Source organism: Mustelus asterias, unplaced genomic scaffold, assembly GCF_964213995.1.
Source record: "Mustelus asterias unplaced genomic scaffold, sMusAst1.hap1.1 HAP1_SCAFFOLD_292, whole genome shotgun sequence".
Taxonomy (NCBI): Eukaryota; Metazoa; Chordata; class Chondrichthyes; order Carcharhiniformes; family Triakidae; genus Mustelus; species Mustelus asterias.
In genome coordinates, this window is record NW_027590257.1 from 238392 (window position 1) to 261911 (window position 23520).

Sequence of the window (23520 nt, forward strand, 5' to 3'; positions counted from 1 at the left end):
CAGATGCTCCTTAAGCTCCATTTAACGTAAATTTGAGAGTGGATCCCTCGGGATAAAACTCATCACAATTCAATGTAGTTTGTAATCTGCCTCACCAATATACAGCAGTTTTCTATGTTTAATCAAACTGAGAAGCCGACAGACATAAACATCTATAATCTGAATGACAAATTAAACTAAACTGAACATGTGACCAGCCATATCTGGGAATTCTATAAACATTTAATTGTTTTGTCCATCTTTTTTATTCTCATGAATGGTTTTGAAAATAATTATAAATGATTAGTTAATTCTTTCACTCCTGATTCGACTGCACTGGGTCCCTACTGCAGTTCTGCATCTCCCGCTTGAGGAGGGCGGACAAGGTCTGGTGTGCCTCCGCACTCAGATAGCGACCTTCCGTCTCCAGGCCCTGCAGAGGTACCTTTACGTTGAGCCCTCTCCACGATGGTGTGCCATGGCGATGTATTTCTTCCACCAGTGGCACGGCCTCATTTATGACATGCAGCTCCTGCATATCGAACTGGGGCGTGCTTCGACCACCCTGCAGAAGTTGCCCGTCTTTTACCAGGACCTCCTCACTGTCTGGAACACGGTCGCCTCGCGGCGTAGCTCTCCCCCATCAGGAATAGCGGCTCTCGTGGGAGAGCCGCTGCTCAGGAACCCACTCCTCCAGCTGTATAACTTCAGGTGTCTGGCGGAGAGGGGGGCTGTGGACGGCGGGGTGGCCAAGATTGGGACGTGCTCGATGGCGGGGGGGGTGGGCTGGATGAGTCCCCACGTGCTGGCTGAGCGCGCGGAGACGACCGTCCGGCGCGCGGCCAAAGCCATCCTAGACCTTAGGACGGTCATGCTCGGCCCCGAAACTGCACGCAAACACGAGACGGCGCAGGCGTGCGGTGGGATCCTGCCCGAGCGTTCCCCTGTTCGGGCGGAATTCCACATTGGCCCAAAGCCTCAGCCCCCCTCCCTGGGTGAGGTGCCCCACAGCATGAGCCGCCTCGCGGAAATGCCCTCCGTGCCTTTTTCTACCGCGCGGAGGCGTTTCCTGTGCGGGCTGCTGCTGCACACCTTCCACTACCGCCTCCTCGCCTGTCGCCCGGATACACCTTGGCGGGCCTTGTTGGCGCCGGGCGGTGGAGGTCCCTCTACGGAGGGATCTCCCCCAATTACATCGGGGACCTGGGGTGGAGGGTGATGCATGCAGCAGTTCCGCACAACCGTAGGATTCACTGGTTCACGGGCTCCGAAGACTGCCCCTTCTGTGGCCTTGTGGAGTCCGTGGACCGTGTCTATGTTGTGTGTCTTAGGCTGCACTCCCTTTATGTTTTCCTAAAGAACCTTTTATTGATGTTTTGTTTACACTTCAGTCCCACGCTCCTGATCTACGGACACCCGGTGCGGAGAGGGGAGGGTCGGGATGGCGACCTCCTCGTGAACCTGCTCCTGGGCCTGGCGAAACGCGCCATTTACCGGTCCAGGCAGCGGGCGATCGAGGGGGCCGTCCATCCTGACTGTCTGCCCCTCTACCGCGGCTACGTTCGCGGCCAGGTGTCCCTGGAGAGGGAGCATGCGGTGTCCACGGGCGAGGTTGACGCTTTCCGCGCCCGCTGGGCACCGCAGGGGTTGGGGTGCATTATTGACCCTGATGAAAACATCAAATTAAAATGTGATTAAGTTTCCTTTGTACTTTGATTTCTGTTCGGGCTGTTCCCCCTCCTTTTTGGGGAGCTGCCCCTTTTTACTTTGTCCTGATTTAATTTGAGTTTGTTTCCTTGTTTGACCTGAAAAGAGTCAACACTCACTTCTTCCTTTTTATTTATAAACAAACGGCGGCGGGGGAGGGGCTCGCCGTGACGTCGGGTCAACATGGCGGCGGTCCCGCCCCTCCACAGGCCCCGGATGTTCCGCCAACGAGCAGCAGCTGGGCCGGAGATGGCAGGAGGTCACACTGGGAGGAGCAGCAGCAGCAGCCTGGAGTGTTACAGCGACCACTGGCGGCCAGGAAGGGAAACAGCAACAGCACAGTCTCTGCCCAAAAGGCTTCCCCAGTTCAGCTGCTCAGAGGCACTGGGAACCTCTTCAAATGTAAACTGCAGCTTCTCAAATTCTCCATCCATCCACCTCACCCTCCCTCTATCCATCCACCTCACCCTCCCTCTATCCACCTCACCCTCCCCGCATCCATCTCACCCACCCCGCATCCATCTCACCCACCCCGCAACCATCTCACCCTCCCCGCATCCATCTCACCCTCCCCGCATCCATCTCACCCTCCCTGCATCCATCTCACCCTCCCTCTATCCATCTCACCCTCCCTGCATCCATCTCACCCTCCCTGCATCCAACTCACGCACCCTGCATCCATCTCACGCACCCTACATCTATCTCACTCTCCCTGCATCCATCTCACCCTCCCTGCATCTATCTCACTCTCCTTCCCTCTCTCCATCCATCCCTCTCCTACAAGAACCATTCATTCAGCACAGCATCTTCCCGCACATTCCCCCAGTCTGTATTCCAGCCTTTAGCAAATCCACTCAGCTCCCAGATACTTTACACCATTAGATATTACAATTCAAACATTATCATCTCTCCAATTTAATATTTATCCAAGGCGGGCACAGACAAAGGAAATTTGGCATGCCCACTCCGACTCTCAGCAACTTTTACAAATGCACCATAGAAAGCATTTACTCGTTGTCTCACTTTATGGCTCCTGCTCTACGTCTGAGGTTGCGTTCCAACAGACTCAATAACAGCTTCTTCCCAGCTGCCGTCAGACTTTTGAATGGACCTATCTTGCATTAGTATACCCTCGTGCATTGCTACACCCGAGCTATCACTGTAACACTACATTTTGCACTCTCTCCTTTCCTTCTCTATGAATGTTATGCTCTGCCTGTCCTGCGTGCAAGAAACAATACTTTACACTCTATATTAATACATGTGACAGTAATAAATCAAATCAAAAGATAAATCATCAATTAAAATCCCAGCAGATGAGAAAGCGACTGGAAGCTGCATCTGAATCTCCTGTTGTTCGGCCAACCATGACTGACCAATCTGGGACATTGACATGTAATAAATGACTTTATCAGCTGAGTTTTATTTGTTAACCTCAAGGTCTTTGCCATATTGAGAAATTAAAATAATTTGTGCCACCAAAATGAGGGATGTACTGTTGAAGCTTTATAAGGCTCTGGTCAGACTACCTTTGGAGTATTGTGAGCAAATTTGGGTCTATATTAAGGAAAGAATGTGCTGGCCCTGGAGAAGGTCCAGAAGAAGTTCACAAGAATGATCCTGGGAATGAAAAGCTGGACGTTGGAGGAGCGTTTGAGGTCTCTGGGTCTGTACTCGGAGTTTAGAAAGATGAGCGGGTCCTCATTGAAACTTACAGAATACTGAAAGGCCTGGATAGAGTGGACGTGAGGAATCTGCTTCCATTTGTAGGAGAGACTATGATCCGAGGGCAAAGCCTCAGAATTAAAGGACGACCGTTTTGCACCGAGATGAGGAGGACTTTCTTCAGCCAGAGGGTCGTGAATCTGTGCAATTCATTGCCATAGAAGGCTGTGCATGGCCAGTTCATTAAGTGTATTTAAGACAGAGATAGATACGTTCTTGATTGGTCAGGGGATCAACCGTTATGGGGAAAAGACAGGAGAATGGGATTGGAAACTCATCAGCCGTGATGAAATGGTGGAGTAGACTTGATGAGCAGAATAGCTGAATTCTGCTCCTGTATCGTATGGTCTATTCAGTTTCACGCTCACTGTTAGCTACAGTATTTACACTAGTCCCCCGCTCTTTATTAGCTTGTGTACACTTTAGTTTCAGCACTTCAATGGTTCCCAATTAAAATTTGGCGAATTAACCAAATAACATGTGATTTAAAATGACTAGTTAGGCAGATGATAAAATTAGGAATATCCATTACAATTACAGAGCAGCAGCATTAACCCTTTCTCTTCCAAGACTCAATAACACAGATCATGTCACAAACTGAGCAGTATTCAGTTAAAACTAGCACAGACCAGACAACACAATAAAGTTAGTATAAATTGCAATAATAGATGTTATGAATAGTTTGTTCTGAAGAAATGATATTAATTTGAAAGTGACTAATTCAGTCTTTGAAGAATTTCCCCGATTCAATGTGATGCTTTTAATGGTGTAGAATATCTACCCACTTTTCAGCACCGGCATCTGCAACTGTAGATGGATGAAAAACAACAATCTGACAAACACCAGGTAATATCTGTCATGGTAAAATAAACAGTTTGATAAATAATGGGAATATCTGACATCATGCATCTGTCCTGAGATCTCTGGGATAATCCAAAATAAATCATACATTCAGAAATTAAATAAAGCTGAGGTGAGTGTGCAGGAACAGAGTGAAATTGTGAGTTCTAGCTTTCTGTGCTGCAGCTCTGCTTCTGCTCAGTGAGATATAAGGAACAAGGAAAGAGGAAACTGCATTTCTGAGGCTCCGATCCTGTGCAATGCTGCGCCAGTGTTCCTTTTTTTGCTTTCGGTCTAGGGATGTCGGTTTCAGAAGAAATGTTATCACTTTTGTCCAACTTAAATTTAATTTGGCTACAGGGTGCTGAGAATTCATTAACCGCTGTAATGCATGGGTTTGTGGTTTGTGGTGTGTGTTTCTGTGGGTGTATGGCTGCGTGTTGTGTGTATTTAAGAGAGATTCTGTGTTTCTCTCTCTGTAAGTCTCTCTGTGTCTCAGTACGTGGGTAAGAGTGTGGAAGTGTCTGGGTTTGTATGTGTGTGTTTGTGAGAGTGTGTATCTCTGTGCCCGTGAGCATGTGTGCGAGTTTGTCAGTGTGTGAATGAGTGTGTGGGTGTCAGTTTGTGTCTGTGTGTATGTGTCTGGAGGGATGTGTGTAGGATGCACAGATGCGTGGATGTGTATGATTATGTGTCTGTATGTCTGTGTGTCAGTTTCCATGATTGTGCCTCTCTGTGTGTTGCTCTGTGTGTCTCTCTGTGTGAGTGTGTGTGTGAGATTATGCTTGTGATTGCTCATTTTTGTGTGGGAATGTTAGAGTCTCTGTGTGATTGAGGTTATAGATCTGAAACACATTCCACCTCTGGATTGGAATCACTTTAACCTACCTGTGCATTCGGGATTTTAACAGTTCCAGAAATAATTGAAGTAACATTTACCGTGTGTGTGTGTTGTGGGTTAAGGAAATGCCACCCTGCTTCACCAGAGTCAACACTGAAACTGTCCCAGATAAATATGTGACAACTTTTGTTGAGGTTGATAATTGGCAGGGTAAACGGGGGGCGAGAGTGGAATGAGAGCATTTGGATTCCAATGGAGCTGCTCTCTGTATCACCGAAATCTGTGGAATTGGAAAGCAAGAGCTGCAAAAGGGGAATAGTTTGTTTGGAAATTATTTACAGTTCGAGCACGGACAAAATGTGATTAAAGGTTGTAATTGTGTCTCAAAATGTTTGTATTTCCAATTTTCAAAGAATCAGTCTGTGAGATTGAGACAATTATCTGGGAAACATGATAAAACATTAAAAAACTGATCCACTGTGTAAGATTAAACACTGACAATGTCTGACACAGGAATTACAGAGTGCAGCAGAGTTTACCCACTCCCATTCTGAATGGGATTAGTGTCTGATAACTGCACCAAATGTACACATTACAGTCTGAGATCATCCCCAACGACAACCTCCAGACAATATCTCCCAGAGGGAATGGGGGAACAGAGTTCATGTACAGTGTCTGGTGATAAAAGGGTTAGTTCACCAGCCGGCGTTCCTGCTGCAAACTCCAATCCCTGTCAATATTGTTCAATATTCACGCTGCAGGAACCGGTTCCCAGATGCAGACATGGGACTTACTGAACTTGTCTGAGGCTCACAGAGAGCAGCGCCTGCAGTAGCTGTGAGCCACCAGCAGATGGTGGCATTGTGTCACTTTAATCACCAGACAGTGAAAGAGGTTTTGAGGAGAGGCTGGTGGAGCCTTTAATTCATTCACAGAGACAGAGAGGAAACTCTGACAAGATTGACCAATCTGCCCCCTGCTGGGTACTGTCAGAATCACACACACACTGTTCTCTCTCTGGAGAATGATCTCTGCTGCTCCATTTTGAAAGGAGGTTGAAGACTCTGTTGCTGAGAACACTGACAACACATTGCTGCTTAAACAATGGTTGTCATGATGTGGAGATGCCGGCGTTGGACTGGGGTAAACACAGTAAGAAGTTTAACAACACCAGGTTAAAGTCCAACAGGTTTATTTGGTAGCAAAAGCCACACAAGCTTTCGAAGCTCTAAGCCCCCGAAGATGACTCGCCTGAAGAAGGGGCTTAGAGCTTCGAAAGCTTGTGTGGCTTTTGCTACCAAATAAACCTGTTGGACTTTAACCTGGTGTTTCTAAACAATGGTTTGCAGCAATCTTTCCTTCAATGTGGAGACTAAAACTACAACAGTTTTCCAGCTGGGAAACCAGGTAAGCAGGGAAATCAGTGCCAGGCTGGAGGGGCTGATGGAATAGGGAGGGAGAGGGGCAGGAATGAAGGGTTTGGAAGGAGCTGTCGAAGATCTTCACAATTCAGGATTTCACTGTAACCGGTGGAGCAGCAATGTTTATAGATTGAAATGTTCACACTTTCACACTCAGTCCCCGTCTGGATTCCTGCAGCGACTCCAAATGTCTCTCTCCATTTGGACTGAACTGATTCCACTGCAGCCTGAAACAGATTAAAGATGAAACAGGAAATAAACAGATTGAACAACAGAGTAAATAACAGGAGACTGGAGTTAATGGGACAAACCTTCTGGTCTCTGGATCGCCAGAGACCAGACACACATGCGAAGATGAGCATCGGGACCCTGTGGATGTCCTGACGCACTGATCGACCTGGGAATTGTCCCAGAGGTATTAACTACTATTGGGGAACTCCCCTGCTGCAGTTAGAGTCAGATACTTGGGACAGATCCACAAAGTTTACCTGGATCGTTACTCAGGTAATGTTAGACAGCTCACCACCTGGGCTAATACCTGAATAGCACACCCGAGTCCCCCAACCACTTCCCACTGATCCCCATACTCCACCTCCCACAATCCGACTAGACCCACTCATAGAGTCTCAGAGGTTTACAGCATGGAAACAGGCCCAACTTGTCCATGCCACCTTTTTTAAAAAAAACCTGAAACTAATCTCAATTACCCGCATTTGGCCCATATCCCTCTATACCCATCGTACCCATGTAACTAGCTAAATGCTTTTTGAAAGATAAAATTGTACCCGCCTCTACTACTGCCTCTGGCAGCTTGTTCCAGACACTCACCACCCTCTGTGTGAAAGAATTGTCCCTCTGGACACTTTTGTATCTCTCCCCTCTCAACTTAAACCTTTGCCCTCTAGTTTTAGACTCCCCTACCTTTGGGAAAAGATATCAACCAACCAGCTGATCTAAGCCCCTCATTATTTTATAGACCTCAAAAGGTCACCCCTCAGCCTCCGACGCTCCAACGAAAAAAGTCCCAATCTATTAGCCTCTCCTTATAACTCAATCCATCAAGTCCCAATAGCATTCTAGTAAATCTTTTCTGCACTCTTTCTAGTTTAATAATATCCTTTCGATAATAGGGTGACCAGAATTGCACACACAGTATTCCAAGTGCACCATTTTGTATCTCTCCCCTCTCATTTCATACATTAACAGTCACAGTCAGAGCATCTAATCAGTGTCCATGGACACATCGACTGCACTTCCCTCATCTACCTTCTTGGTTACCCCTTCAAAAAACTCAATCAAATTTGTGAACATGATTTTCCACTCACAAAGCCACACTGACTGTCCCTAATCAGTTCTTGCATCTCTAAATGCCTGTAGATCCTGTCCCTCAAAATGCCTTCCAACAATTTACTCACCACAGATGTGAGGCTCACTGGCCTGTAGTTCCCAGGCTTTTCCCTGCAGCCCTTTTTAAACAAAGGCACAACATTTGCCACCCTCCAATCTTCAGGCAGCTCACCCGTGACTATCAATGATTTAAATATCTCGGCTCGGGGACCCGCAATTTCCTCCCTAGCCTCCCACAACGTCCTGGGATATACCTCATCAGGTCCCGCAGATTTATCGACTTTGATGCGCTTTGAAACTTCCAGCACCTCCTTCTCTGTAATATGTACACTCCTCAAGACATCAATATTTATTTCCCCAAGTTCCTGTAACATCCATGCTTTTCTCAACAGTAAATACTGATGAGAAATATTCATTTAGGATCTCACCCATCTCTTGTGGATCCACACATAGATTGCCTTGTTGATCCTAAAGAGGCCCTATCCTTTCCCGAGTTACTCTTTTGCCCTTTATTTGTAGAAGCTGTTTGGATTCTCCTTTGCCTTATCTGCCAAAACAATTTTGTGTCCCCTTTCTGCCCTCCCGATTTCTCTCTTAACTCTACTCCTACACCCCCTGTACTCTTCAAGAGATTCACTTGATCCCAGCTGCCTATGCACGTCATGTACCTCTTTCTTCTTCTTGACCAGGGCCTCAATATCCCGAGTCATCCAGAGTTCCCAACTTCTGCCAGCCTTGCCCTTCACTCTGAGAGGAATGTGTTTACCCTGAACCCTGGTTAACACACTTTTGAAAGCATGTCACTTACCAGACGTCCCTCTTCCTTCCCACAGACTCCCCCAATTAACTTTTGTAAGTTCCTGCCTGATACCATCAAAATTGCCCTTGTCCCAATTTAGAATATTAACTTTTGGGACAGACCTATAATTCTCCATAGGTATCTTAAAACTAATAGAATTATGGTCACTGGTCCCAAAGTGATCCCTCACAAACACTTCTGTCACCTGCCCTTCCTTATTTCCCAAGAGGACATAGAACATAGAACAGTACAGCACAGAACAGGCCCTTCGGCCCACGATGTTGTGCCGAGCTTTATCTGAAACCAAGATCAAGCTATCCCACTCCCTATCATCCTGGTGTGCTCCATGTGCCTATCCAATAACCGCTTAAATGTTCCGAAAGTGTCTGACTCCACTATCACTGCAGGCAGTCCATTCCACACCCCAACCACTCTCTGCGTAAAGAACCTACCTCTGATATCCTTCCTATATCTCCCACCATGAACCCTATAGTTATGCCCCCTTGTAATAGCTCCATCCACCCGAGGAAATAGTCTTTGAACGTTCACTCTATCTATCCCCTTCATCATTTTATAAACCTCCCCTCAGCCTCCTCCGATCCAGAGAGAACAGCCCCAGCACCCTCAACCTTTCCTCATATGACCTACCCTCCAAACCAGGCAGCATCCTGGTAAATCTCCTCTGCACTCTTTCCAGCGCTTCCACATCCTTCTTATAGTGAGGTTCTGCCCCCTCTCTAGTCGGGCCATCCACATACTGAGTGAGAAATTCCTCCTGAATACACTCAACAAATTTCTCTCCATCCAACCCTCTAATACTATGGCTGTCCCAGTCAATGTTGGGAAAATTAAAATCTCTGACTATTACCGCCCTATTTTTCTTGGAGCTATCTGTCATCTCCTTACATATTTGCTCCTCAATTTCCCGCTGACTATTTGGGGGCCGATAGTATAACCCTATCAAAGTGATTTCCCCCTTCTTATTTCTCAGTTCTACCCATATAGACTCAGTGGCCGAACCCTCGGATATTTCCCCTCTCAGTACGGCCGTGATGCTTTCCCTAATCAAAAGTGCAACTCCCCCTCCTCTCTTACCTCCTGTTCTATCTTTCCAATAGCACCTGTACCCTGGAACATTGAGCTGCCAGTCCTGTCCCTCCCTTAGCCATGTTTCAGTAATTGCTATAATATCCCAGTCCCACGTACCCATCAATGCCCTGAGTTCATCTGCCTTGCCCGTCAGGCCTCTTGCATTGAAATAAATGCAGTTTAATCTGGACTTCCCTTGCCCTCTGTCTTGCTTTTGCCTGCTCTGTCTGGTACTAGGATTACTGACACTGCCTTTACGAATTAATGTGCTCTCTTTAACTTCTGAAACATGGCTAAGGGGGGGATAGGACTGGCAGCTTAATGTTCCAGGGTACAGATGCTATCGGAAAGATAGAACAGGAGGTAAGAGAGGAGGGGGAGTTGCACTTTTGATGAGGGAAAGCATCACGGCCGTACTGAGAGGGGATATATCTGAGCGTTCGGCCACTGAGTCTATATGGGTCGAACTGAGAAATAAGAGGGAAATCACTTTGATAGGGTTATACTATCGGCCCCCAAATAGACAGCGGGAAATTGAGGAGCAAATATGTAAGGAGATTACAGGTAGCTCCAAGAAAAATAGCGTGGTAATAGTGCTGTCCTCAAACTTCTCTTCTGTCTCCCTACTGCTTTGGATCCCTCCCCTCTGCCAAACTAGTTTAAACCCTCCCGAGCGGCTCGAGCAAATCTCCCCGCCAGGATGTTAGTCCCCCTCCAGTTCAAATGTAACCCATCCCTCTTGAACAGATCAGCCCTTCCCCAGAAAAGATTCCAATGATCCAAAAATCTAAATCCCTGCCCCCTGCACCAGCTCTCAAGCCAGTCATTCATCTGCCTAATCCTCCTATTCCTACTCTCACTAGCACGTGGTACCGATAGTAGTCCTGAAATTACTACCTTCGAGGTCCTACACGTTAGCTTTCTGCCTAACTCTCTGTATTCACATTTCAGGACCTCATCCCTTTTCCTACCTATGTCGTTGGTACCAATATGTACAACGGCCTCCGGTTGCTCCCCCTCCCCCTTAAGAATGTCCTGCAATCGCTCAGAGACGTCCTTGACCCTGGCACCAGGGAGGCAACACACCATCCTGGAGTCTCGATTGCAGCCACAGAAACGCCTGTCTGTGCCTCTAACTAGCGAGTCCCCGATTACTACTGCTCGCTTGCTCTTTCCCCGACCCTGTCCCACAGCAGAACCAGCTGTGGTGTCACAGGCCTGGCTGCTGCTGGTATCTCCCCCTGACAGGCTATCACTCCCGTAAATCATCTCTCCCTCCCCTCCAGCCCGACTACCTCCCACTAGCCCTTGAACAAATCTGACTAAACCTCCCAACTTGGCCTCATCCGTCCCAACCTCTCCTGACCTGACATAGAAACATGGAAGATAGGAGCAGGAGGCCATTTGGCCCTTCGAACCTGCTCCACCATCCATCACAATCATGGCTGATCGTCCAACTCAAAAGCCTAATCCTGCTTTCTCCCCATAACCTTTGATCCTGTTCGCCCCAAGTGCTATATGCAGCCGCCTCTTGAATATGTTCGTGACTATATCTCTGACTTAAACTGATTATTCAAGAACCAACCCCAACCCACTACTCTCCAAAGCTATTAACCAATCCCAACCCCCGACCACGCAACCACATCTGACTAGACACCCAACATTACCAACTCCCAGCCACCATCCAAACTGCTGATTAACCCTCCAACCCAACACAATACAACTCGACCACCCTCCCGACACCCAGAACTAATCCTTGAACCTCTCCCCAGCTCCCTGACTAACCATTCATCCAGCGACACACCAACCCATTCACTCCCACAATCAACTAACACTTATGGAGCTCCCCGGGGTCTGTGCTGTAAATAAGGTGTGCTCGCTCTACGTGACTCCACTCTGCTCTGATGGAGATCGCCGGGGTCACTGTGCTGTAAATAGGGTGTGTGCTCTCTCTTCCCCAACTCTGCTCTGATGGATCTCCTTGGAATCAGTGTGCTGTAAATAGGGTGTGTGCTCTCTCTTCCCCGACTCTTGTCTGCTCTGATGGAGCTCCCAGGGTCGCAGTGGTGAAGATCCTGGGAGAAATATGCAGCAGTTTCAGGTTGGGAAATTTTTTAAACATACCGGCAATCTGCTTACCATTGCTGCTGTTTGGAAGGTTCAGGCCCATTTATATTTTAAATCCATTTATATTTTAATTGTTGCACTAAAAATTAACACAAACACTCACGAGATCTCCTCCAGACTCCTGCAGGTCAGTATGAGGTGGCGGAGAGCAGGGACAGATTGATCTGAGAAGGAGTTTGATTCCAGGTACAGAATCCTCAGTGACTGTTTTGTACTGAGAGCGGAGACGAGATCCTCAGCACAAGAATCTGTGAGAGCGTTACGTCTGAGACTGGAGATCAGAGAGAGGAATAACAGGAATCAGGCTCAATCCCCAGTGTTTTAAATAATTCTGTTAATGACAATAATAATGTATTGTATCAGACATTCCAAAAACACACCCTGCATTTCTGTAGAATGAGGAAATACTCAATGCTGAAAATGAAATATAAATAAACTGGAAATGCTCAGCAGGTTAGCTAAGTATTTGTGAAGAGAGAAACAGGGGGAAAGCTTGAACTTCCATTGGAACTGGGAATGGGCAGTGAATTGACAGGTTTGAAGTGACAGCGGTGGGTGGCTGGGGAAGAAACAAAGAAAGGACAAACTGGAATTACAGGAGTGATTAAATGATAAAAGTGATGATGGGACAGGACCATAATCACAGGATCCCCATGTCCTTACTCGGAGTGGCTCGGGAGGGACATGGGATGGTCAGTGGTTTGTGAATGCAGTTTGTGGTGAGATTGAAGATAATGGCTGTGATTTTACCAGAAGCTCTGAAGTCCCAGCATGGGGATTGGAAATGGGTGGTGTGTCCGTGTGGGCAGGATAGGCAGAGTTATGAAGGTGATATTGTCAGAGGCGGACAATTAACGGCTGGCAGGCAGGGGGAGGTGCCCACTGAGGCAGCCTGGGCACGGGGCAGTCCCGGTTCAGGCAATGCTGGCACCATCTCCAAAGGCAGCCAGCAGGACTTTCAAACACAGCAGCTCTGGAGGGAGCAGCAAGGGAGCTCTGCTTACTGAATGAAGGACTGAAATGTCAGAAAGCAGAGCACGGCTTGCGCCCCCCTTGCGCACCCCCCCCCCCCCCCCCCCCTCACCTCCCCCTCCCTGGAGGGGCTCCTCCCGGCTGCTCAGGCTCAGAGGGAGGTCCTGTTCCCTCAGGATGGGAGGAGATTATCCCATCGGTACAAGCCAGTCTGGATGGAGATTGCTGGGAGGTGAGCAGGTTTCAGACACGTGGTTACAGAGTGGAAAAGGATCAATGTCCTGATGTGTTCTGCCACAGTGAGTGCAGCACAGCCTGATTTGTGAATAAGGATGAGAGTGAAATTGCAGAAAGAACATCTCCACCCAGACACTGGCAATGCAAAGGACTTGCAGAATCTCACTGGCTGTCCTGTCTGGAGACAATACACATCTCTGTAACCTGTGCTTAATGCTCCCTTCTCTCACATTATCTGTCTCTTTAAGACCTGGCTGGCTGTAGAGATTCGCATTCTAATCAGTATTCTGTAACTTGATTTTGTGTCTCTGTGTCCTGTCTGAGAGCAGATTTGAGAACAAAATACCTAGGAGCAGCAGAAGGTCATTCAGCCCCTCGAGCACACTCCATCCCGGCTGATCTAATTATAGTCTCAACTCTTCTCCCCGTAACCCTTGATTCGCTTCTCAATCCAAAACCATTCTTAACTCAGCCTTGAATATATTCAATGATTCTGCCGCCACTAGTCTCCAGGGAAGAGAATTCCACTGACCAGCCACCATCTAAAAAATAAATTTCTCCTCATCTCAGTCTGAAGGGACTGACAATTACATTTTAAAATCTGTCCCCTTGTTCTGGTCTCTCTTACAAGAAGAAACAGCCTCTCAGCAACCACCCTGTCTCATCCCCTCAATGCGATCACCTTTTAATCTTCTGAACTTTCATAGATATTGCTCCAATCTGCTCAAATTTCCCTCGTGAAATAAACCTCTCCATCCCAGGAATCAGCCGAGTGAACTTTCTCTGAACTGGTTCCAATACAATTCTATCCTTTTTTAAGTAAAGAGCTCAACACTGTACACATTACTCCAGTTGTGGAGCCTCCCTGAGCCTCTCCACATCCCCTTGAAACATCTTTGCATCCTCCTCACAATTCAGATTTCCACCTGGTTTTCCCATTATTCGCAAATTTGGAAATATTATATTTGATCCCCACATCCATATCATTCATGTAGATTCAGAATAGCTGAGACCCAAACACTGATCCCTGCCGTACTCCCACTAGTTAGAGGCTGTCAACCCAAAAGTAACCCATTCATTCCAACTCCTTGTTTCTGTCCATTGATCAGTTCTCAATCCATGCTGGTATATTCCTCCCAATCCCAGGTGCTCCAATTTTATTGAATAACCTCTTGTGTGTGAATCACGCAACTATAGAATCCCTAGTGTAGGAATCGTCATTCGGCCCATCGAGACACACTGACAGAGTAACTTACCAAGGTCCGCTCCCCATAAACTCACTAATTTACTGGGGCTAATCTACCTAACCTACATATCTTGGGACACTAAGGGCAATTTTACCATGGCCAATCCATCTACCATCCATATCTCTGGAGTGTGGGAGGAAACCGGAGCACCCAGAGGAAACACAGGCAGACACGGGGAGAATGTAGAAACTCCACACAGTCACCCAAGGCTGGAATTGAACCCGGGCCCCTGGCTGTGATGCAACAATGTTAACCACTGTGTCACCGTGCCAGCCTTTCATAAATCCATGTTGGCCCTGTCTAATCCTGCCATTAATATCGAAGTGTTCTGTTATCACTTCCTGTATTATAGATTATTATAGGATTTCCATACTATCAATGTCAGACTAATCAGCAGTTGCCCAGGTTCCCGTAACCCCACATATTTACGCCACTAATCCACCTAAACTACACATCTTGGACACTAACGGACAATTTAGCATGGCCAATCCACCCAACCTACACAGTTTATTTGGACTGTGGGAGGAAACAGGAGCAGCCGAAGGAAACCCACACAGACATGGAGAGAACGTGAAAACTCCACAGACAGTCGTCCAAAGCTGGAATGAATCCGGGTCCCTGACGCTGTGAGGCAGCAGTGCCAACCCCGGTGCCACATCTTCACTTAATCTAATACACTCCTTGAATTAGCAACGGCTGGAACACTTCTGCTGCTCTTCTCCAAATGAAAGGAATCTATTTTTGTTGGAAACGCCACACATTTGCACATCACCATGTCTAAAACAGCTTGTTGTGTGATTGGCACTGGAACGTGCTTCTCCAGGAAATTGCTCGAATACATTGTGTGAACCAATCTTCTATTCAACTTTTGACAATCTGAGTGATTTATACAGTAAATGGAAGAAGCCACAGGAGCACTGACCTACAGAGGGATCTGTGTGTACCAGTCTACAGATCCCTGAAAGTAGCAACACAGGTGGATGAGGTGGTCAAGAAGGCAGACAACATGCTTGTCTTCATCGACCGGGGCATCGAGTGTAAAAGTTACAAAGAACAAAACAGCACAGGAACAGGATTTGTGGGACTGACATCCCATTGCTCAGGGATCAGAGAGAGAAGCAACAGGAGTCAGAGGAAAAGCAGTTTTCCTGATTCATAACTGACGCCAATAGTAATGGGCAGTGTTTTTTATATAAATACCAGTGGTGAAATTATGTTGTTGAATATTCAGTTATTATAAACACAATCTCACACAGTCTGCTACTTACTCCAGTTCCTGTATTTTACAGTCCGGATTCCTCAGAGCCACAGACAGCAGTTTCACTCCGGAATCTCCCAGTTTATTGACACCCAGATACAGATCTATCAGTGAGCGGTTTGTACTGAGAGCAGAGGCCAGGTCCTCGGCACAAGAATCTGTGATATCATTCTCATTCAGACTGGAGATCAGAGAGAGAAAAATAACAGGAATCAGAGTAAATCCACAGTGTTTTTAAGAATAAGATCATTAACAATAATAATGTACAGCGCGGGACATTCACGAAACACAACTTCAGTTGATACAGAAGACAAAATTCTATTGATGCTATAAATCTGAAATATGAATAAAATATGTGGAAAATCTCAGCAGGACAGGCAGCATCTGTGAAGAAACAGATTTAGTTTCAGTTCAATTAGCTAAAATTAAAACTTGGGAGTAGCAGTGAATTAAATTGTTTGAAGTGACAGGGAGCTGGGGATGGGCGGGTGACAAGAACAAAATGGAAGTGCCGGAGTGATTAAATGACAAAAAGGATGATGGTGAAAGGGAAGAGCTCAGGATTCCCATGTCCTTACCCTGAGTCACAGGGAGGGACATGGGATGGTCAGTGGCTCAGGAATGGAGTGTGTGGTGGGGTTGATGATGAGAGAGAAACCTTTTTCACGATGCCAGTGGCACGGGTCTGGAATGTACAGTCTGGAAGTGTGGTGGAGGCAGGCTGATTCGAGGCATCACAGAGGGCAGTCGATGAACAATCGAATGAAACAATGTGCAAAGATACGAGGAGAAGGCAGTAGAATGAGACAAATTCCTAATCCTAGTTTGGTGAGCCGGTGCAGACACATTTCGTCTCGTGGTGCTCCGCAATAATTCTGTGAAGATAATGGTTGGAAATGTATGGAGATTTTAACTGGAAGCTGGTGATGTTGCAGTGTCGACAGGGTGAGGTAATTTAGCCAGTGTCCACAAAGGGCCATTGGTATCTCTCTCAGGTAGAATCACAGAATTGTTACAGAGCAGAAGGAGACCATTCGGCCCATGCTCTCTGCACCGACTCTCTGAATGAGCAATTTACTAAGTGTCATTGCCCCAAATTTTCCCCGTAACCCTGCACAATCTTCCTTTTCAGATAATAATCCAATTCCCTTTGGAAATTTTCAACTGAACGTGTCTCCACCACACTCCCAGACAGTGAACTCCAGCCCTTAACCACTCGCTGCAGGGGGAGTCCCGGTTCAGGCAATGCTGGCACGGGCAGCACTTTGATAGGCAGCAGCTCTGGAGAGACCAGTGAGGAAGATCTGGTTAAGAACACAGGGCTGGAATGGGAGGAGAAAGGTTAAACTCAATTCAATGATGCACTTGGCAACACTTGGTACTCTTCCCCAAGGCGACGCGAGTCTGGAGCAAATTTCTGTTCTCTCAGGACTGGACAGTATCTGCCACATCAATCCAAGTATATCGGGATGGAGATTACTGGAGACCTGAGTAGGCGTGGGTTATATGGTTGCATGAGGCAAAAGGATGAATAACTTGCCAAGTTCTGACAAGGTGGTGAAGCATTTTATAGCATATAATCTGAGGCATATGGGGTCGAATGAGAATGAAAGTGAAATGGTAGAAAGGCCATTCCCCACACAGACACAGGCAACGCCCAGAAAGCAGCATCGACTGTCAGAGACATGTCAGCCTCTCTCTGCAGGGTTCTAGTTAGTCAGATAACTCTAGCACTGTGAGAATGGGATGGTCACAGGCAAGAGGCTTTCCCTGCGTAGACATGATGGTCAGACAGGTTCTCACCAGCATAGGCTTGTGTCTTTGATGGGAGAGTAACAATGGAACTTTATGTGCCTGTAGAAGAGAGCACGAAACGTCAGGAAATGAACTACAAATGGTGGCAGTGTCCAGATGCTGCCATCCTTACACAGAGAAGCAGCTGCACTGGAGCTGGGAGAACAGCAGATAGTGTGGGAAATCGCTGATTGCGATACTGGTTATGGAGCTGGTTGTGTGGTCGAATGGACACAGGAGACTCTCTGGTGCCTGCAACACATAGAGCTTGTGTGCCCATCACTGGTCACATGGAACTAGCTGAAGGACGTGTTGCAATGTACATTTTGTCACAAACTATGTCTTGAAGAAATATACTGAATATTGAAGGATATTGAATTTGATGATCAGCCATGAACAAAATGAATGGTGGTGCAGGCTCGAAGGGCCGAATGGCCAACTCCGGCTTCTAGACCATAAGACCATAAGACATAGGAGCGGAAGTAAGGCCATTCGGCCCATCGAGTCCACTCCACCATTCAATCATGGTTGATTTCAACTCCATTTACCCGCTCTCTCCCCATAGCCCTTAATTCCTCGAGAAATCAAGAATTTATCAATTTCTGTCTTGAAGACGCTCAACTTCTCGGCCTCCACAGCCCTCTGTGGCAATGAATTCCACAGACCCACCACTCTCTGGCTGAAGAAATTTCTCCTCATCTCTGTTCTAAAGTGACTCCCTTTTATTCTAAGGCTGTGCCCCCGCGTCCTAGTCTCCCCTGTTAATGGAAACAACTTCCCTACGTCCATCCTATCTAAGCCGTTCATTATCTTGTAAGTTTCTATCAGATCTCCCCTCAACCTCCTAAACTCCAATGAATATAATCCCACGATCCTCAGACGTTCATCGTATGTCAGGCCTACCATTCCTGGGATCATCCGTGTGAATCTCCACTGGACCCGCTCCAGTGCCAGTATGTCCTTCCTGAGGTGTGGGGCCCAAAATTGCTCACAGTACTCCAAATGCGGCCTAACCAGTGCTTTATAAAGCCTCAGAAGTACATCCCTGCTTTTGTATTCCAAGCCTCTTGAGATAAATGACAACATTACATTTGCTTTCTTAATTACGGACTCAACCTGCAAGTTTACCTTTAGAGAATCCTGGACTAGGACTCCCAAGTCCCTTTGCACTTTAGCATTATGAATTTTGTCACCGTTTAGAAAATAGTCCATGCCTCTATTCTTTTTTCCAAAGTGTACGACCTCGCACTTGCCCACGTTGAATTTCATCAGCCACTTCTTGGACCACTCTCCTAAACTGTCTAAATCTTTCTGCAGCCTCCCCACCTCCTCAATACTACCTGCCCCTCCACCTATCTTTGTATCATCGGCAAACTTGGCCAGAATGCTCCCAGTCCCGTCATCTAGATCGTTAATATATAAGGAGAACAGCTGTGGCCCCAACACTGAACCCTGCGGGACACCACTTGTCACCGGTTGCCATTCTGAGAAAGAACCTTTTATCCCAACTCTCTGCCTTCTGTCTGACATGTTTCTTTGCAGGTTATGTTGTTGGCACCGTGCTATCTGTAGCCGGTTTCCTTTATTGTTACTGAAGCAGTATAATTGACATCATGTTGATTTTAATCTGAACTAATGCAGTGTTCTGTTGTTTCAGTGTTTCTCCTGGGATGGCAGAGTAGAGCTTGATTGCGGGTGATTGACAGGTTATGACATGTGACGGAGGAACAGCTATTTTTCACAGAACATTCTAGTTTCAATTCTGCTTTCAGAAGCTGCTTGAAGTTAAGACAAACAGCAGTGCTGTTTCCCTCTCTGAAGTTGGAGTTTTTGCTGTTTAAGTGTTGCTGTGTTGGAAGCTGTCAGAGACTGGGGTCACCTCTCTGCGGTTGGACTGTTCGGAGGCGACATCCTTCTCTGAAAACAATTGTCTGTTGGCTCTCCGGAAGTGGTAAAAAGCTGGAAATCGGCATCACGTGAGCTTACTTGTTTTTGCGCTAACTAATGTTGGAGAAGGGTGTATGTCTGTGGGTATTGCTTTATATTGGAACAACAGAGATAGCTAGCTGTTAAGAGTTATACTGTGTCATGTTTAAGTCTTGCAATTGGTGAAGGTTATGCTAATTCTTGTTGTTATATTCTAACTGCATTCTTAAATAAAGTGTGTTTGATAAAAGCATCCTAGTGGGTCACTCGATTCATACCTGGAGTGAAACACCTCATGCTCATCAATGCCAAAATCAAATGTAAAACCAAGGGTCCAGGCTAACCTCACAAAACACCTTGGAGTTTCTGGTCTGCATCTTAACAATTGCCTCCATTCACTCTTTACTCTTCCTCACAAATCAAGGGTTGTGTGACTGGGTGACGTGTGTCCCCCTGTAAGCATGTGAACGGGTCCTCAGTCACCGTCACATTATTCCCCTACACCCAGGGCACAGAAATCAATGTGATTGACATTCCACTGCATTGGGATCAGAGAGAGAGAAATCACAGGAATCAGTGAAAATTCAGGTTCTGGTTCAGAACTTCCAACCCCTGGGCCTTTATAGAGTTTTTCAGCACAGAAAGAGGCCCTTCGGGCCATCGTGTCTGTGTCAGCCATCAAGCACCAATCTATTCTAACCCATTTCCAGCACTTGCTCCATAGCCTTGTCTGCTGCGGCATTTCAAGTGCTTGTCTGAATGCTTCTTAAATGTTGTGAGTGTTCCTGACTCCACCACCCTTTCAGACAGTGAGATCCAGATTCCCACCACCCTCTGGGTGAAAAAACTTTTCCACAGAACCATAGAATCCCCACTCTGCAGAAGGTGCCCAATCGCCTCATCGACTCTGCACTGACTGTCCGAAAAAGCCAGGCCCACACAACTGCTTATCACTGGACATTTATCATGGCAAATCCACTGAAACTACATATCTTTGGACATGAAATGATAATTTAGCATGGTCGATCCACCTAACCTACACACCTTTGGACTGTGTGAGGAAACCAGAGTACCTGACAGAAACACGCACACACGGGGGGAACATGCAAGCTCCACACAGGCAGTCACCCGAGGCCAGAATTAAACAAAGGTCCCTGACGTTGTGAGGCAGCAATGCTAACCACTGTGCCATCTTCAATTCTCCTCTGAAACTCCTCCCCAATGCCTTAAATCTATGCCCCTGGTTATTGTCTCCTAAAACAAAGGGGAAAGGTTTATTTCTATAATTTGATACAACTCCACATGGTCGTCCCCCAGCCTTCCCTGTCTCTAAAAAATAACAGGAGCATTGACATACAGATGGATCTGTGCGTACTTGTCCACTGATCCCTGAAAGTGGTAACACAGGTGGATAACTTGGTCAACAAGGCATGCAGCATGCTTGCTTCATTGGCCAGGGCATCAAGTATAAAAGTTGGCAAGTTATGTTACAGCTGTATTAAACTTTAGTTAGGCCCAACATGGAATATTGCGTGCAGTGCTGATCACCAGACAACCAGAAGGATGTGGCTGCTTTGGAGAAGGTGTAAAGAAGGTTTACAAGGATGTTGCCCGGTCTGGTTAAGGTATGAAGAGAAGTTGAATAAACTCGGATTGTTTTCCCTGGAAAGACGGAGGCTGAGGGGCGACCTGATAGAGGCAGATATATGGTTGATAGTTGGAGTCTTTTCCCCAGGGTGGAAATGTCAACTACAAGACGGGACAGTTTGAAGGAAAGAGGGTGAAAGTTTAGAGGAGACGTGCGGAGAAAGATTTCACATAGAGAGTGGTGGGTGCCTCGAATGCGCAGCCACTGAAGTTGACGGAAGCAGGAACGTTCCCAATGTTCAAGGTTTATCTTGATGGAAACATGAACGGGAGATGAACAGAGGAATAGAAGCTGCGTCTGAGCAATAAGTACTGGGTCTGAATAAGAATGAGGAGTCGCCGCAGGCTTGGTGGGTCGAAGGGCCTGTTACTGTGCTGCATGGCTCTTTGTTCTTCTTTGTACATGAATGTTAAAATCATCCGTGATTATTGCAGTATGTTTTTACGAGACCCTATTAATATTCCTTTGTCCTGTGTCGGAGATTCTGAATACTGTTAGGGGGATATAAATGATTCCCACAAGTGATCTTTTAACTTTGTTAATTCTTATCTCTCCCCAAACTGATTCTGCATCTTGATAATTGGAACTAAGTTCAGCTCTCGCTGCTGTACTGACATCTAACAGCGAGACTCGACCACCATGTCCTGTCCTCCATTTACTGTCATCCACTCACTCTCCCCCCTTTCACAAATCAATGGATGCTGTGTCCGGGGAGAGCTGTGCACATCTGAGGAGGAGGAGAGGACCTCAGAGGGTGAACCATAACATTATTCCCCCACTCCCTCAACATAGGAAGTTGTGGGACTGAGGGAGGGAAATTTGTTACGGCTCTTCAGGGGGGTTTAAACTAATTTGTCAGGGGAGTGGGAAAAGGAGTTGTAGTCCAGAAGTCAGTGTTGAGGGTGGTGAGGTATTGGGGAAGATATCAGGGTCAAGGGAGGGTACCGGTAGACAGGAAGGTGGGTTGAAGTGTGTCTACTTCAATGCAAGGAGCATCCGGAACAAGGTAGATGAACTTGGGGCGTGGATTGGTACTTGGGGCTACGATGTTGTGGCCATTACGGAGACGTGGGTAGAACAAGGACAGGAATGGTTGTTGGACGTTCCGGGGTATAGATGTTTCACTCAGTGTAGGGAAGCTGGTAAAAGAGGTGGAGGAGTGGCACTGTTAATCAAGGATAGTTTAACGGCTGCGGAAAGGCACTTCGAGGGGGATCTGCACACTGAGGTAATATGGGCTGAGGTTAGAAATAGGAAAGGAGCGGTCACGTTGTTAGGAGTTTACTATAGGCCCCCAAATAGTAATGGAGATGTGGAGGAAGAAATTGCTAAGCAGATTATGGATATGTGTGAGGGTCACAGGGTAGTTGTCATGGGGGTCTTTAACTTTCCAAATATTGATTGGAACCTTTGTAGGTCAAATAGTTCGGATGGGGCAGTTTTTGTGCAGTGTGTGCAGGAGGGTTTCCTGACACAATATGTGGATGGGCCGACAAGTGGTGAGGCCACATTGGATTTGGTACTGGGAAATGAACCGGGCCAAGTGTTAGATTTGGTTGTGAGAGAGCACTTTGGAGATAGTGACCACAATTCGGTGTCTTTTGTTATTGCAATGGAGAGGGATAGGGCCGTACGGCAGGGCAAGGTTTACAATTGGGGGAGAGGTAATTATGAAGCGATTAGGCAAGAATTAGGGGGCATAAGTTGGGAACAGAAACTGTCAGAGAAAGGAACTAATGAAAAGTGGAACTTTTTCAAGGAACAAATACTGGGTGTCCTTGATAGGTATGTCCCTGTCAGGCAGGGAGGAAATGGCCGAGTGAGGGAACCATGGTTCACGAAAGAGGTGGAATGTCTTGTGAAAAGGAAGAGGGAAGCTTATGTAGGGATGAGGAAACAAGGTTCAGATGGCTCAAAGAACAAAGAACAATACAGCACAGGAACAGGCCCTTCGGCCCTCCAAGCCCGCGCCGCTCCCCGGTCCAGGATTGCATCCTGAATCCAGGATCCCCGCCCAATTTTCCAGCCTATCTACATCCTAATATCCTATCCACCGAGCTGTCCCTCACAGCTACGATGCTTTGTTCATCACAACCTATTAACTCACCCCCACCCCCCCATTCCAGACCATGTGATCTCCAGGGAGGCGCGAAAACCCAGAGTGAAAACCCCAGGGCCAATATGGGGAAAAAAAAAATCTGGGAAATTCCTCTCCGACCCCGAGGCGATCGAAACGAGTCCAGGAGATCACACTGGCCCTGATCAGAAAATGCTTCCCAACCCTATTCATTTCCACTTCTGCTTTACGAACACCATCTGAATTCCCTGCCCCCGAGACAGGTTCCTAACTATCCGCAGTCTCGCTCTGTACTGGCACCAGCAAGATGATCATAGAATGAAGCCTTGAAACGAGAAACAAAGAACAATTAGCCCACACCGCTCCCTGGTCCAAACGAGACCACTCTTTTGTATCCCTCCTTTCCCACTCCGTTCATATAGCTGTCTAGATAAGTCTTAAACGTTCCCAGTGTGTCCGCCTCCACCACCTTGCCCGGCAACACAT

The 23520-nt window shown here is 46.9% G+C and overlaps 1 protein-coding gene across 3 annotated transcripts in view; it reads right to left on the reverse strand.

Moving 5' to 3' along the window:
* Positions 1 to 2587: 2587 nt before the first annotated feature.
* The window catches only part of LOC144486166 (NACHT, LRR and PYD domains-containing protein 3-like), a 152687-nt gene continuing 131754 nt past the window's right edge, over positions 2588 to 23520 (reverse strand). For all 3 annotated transcript variants that reach the window (XM_078204241.1, XM_078204240.1, XM_078204238.1), the window contains 3 exons: positions 15600 to 15770; positions 11979 to 12146; positions 2588 to 6740 (listed from right to left, as the gene is read on the reverse strand). In XM_078204241.1, the coding sequence (XP_078060367.1) occupies positions 6653 to 6740; positions 11979 to 12146; positions 15600 to 15770 (427 nt within the window). In that variant the 3' untranslated portion in view covers positions 2588 to 6652. The remainder of the gene's footprint in view (positions 6741 to 11978; positions 12147 to 15599; positions 15771 to 23520) is intronic.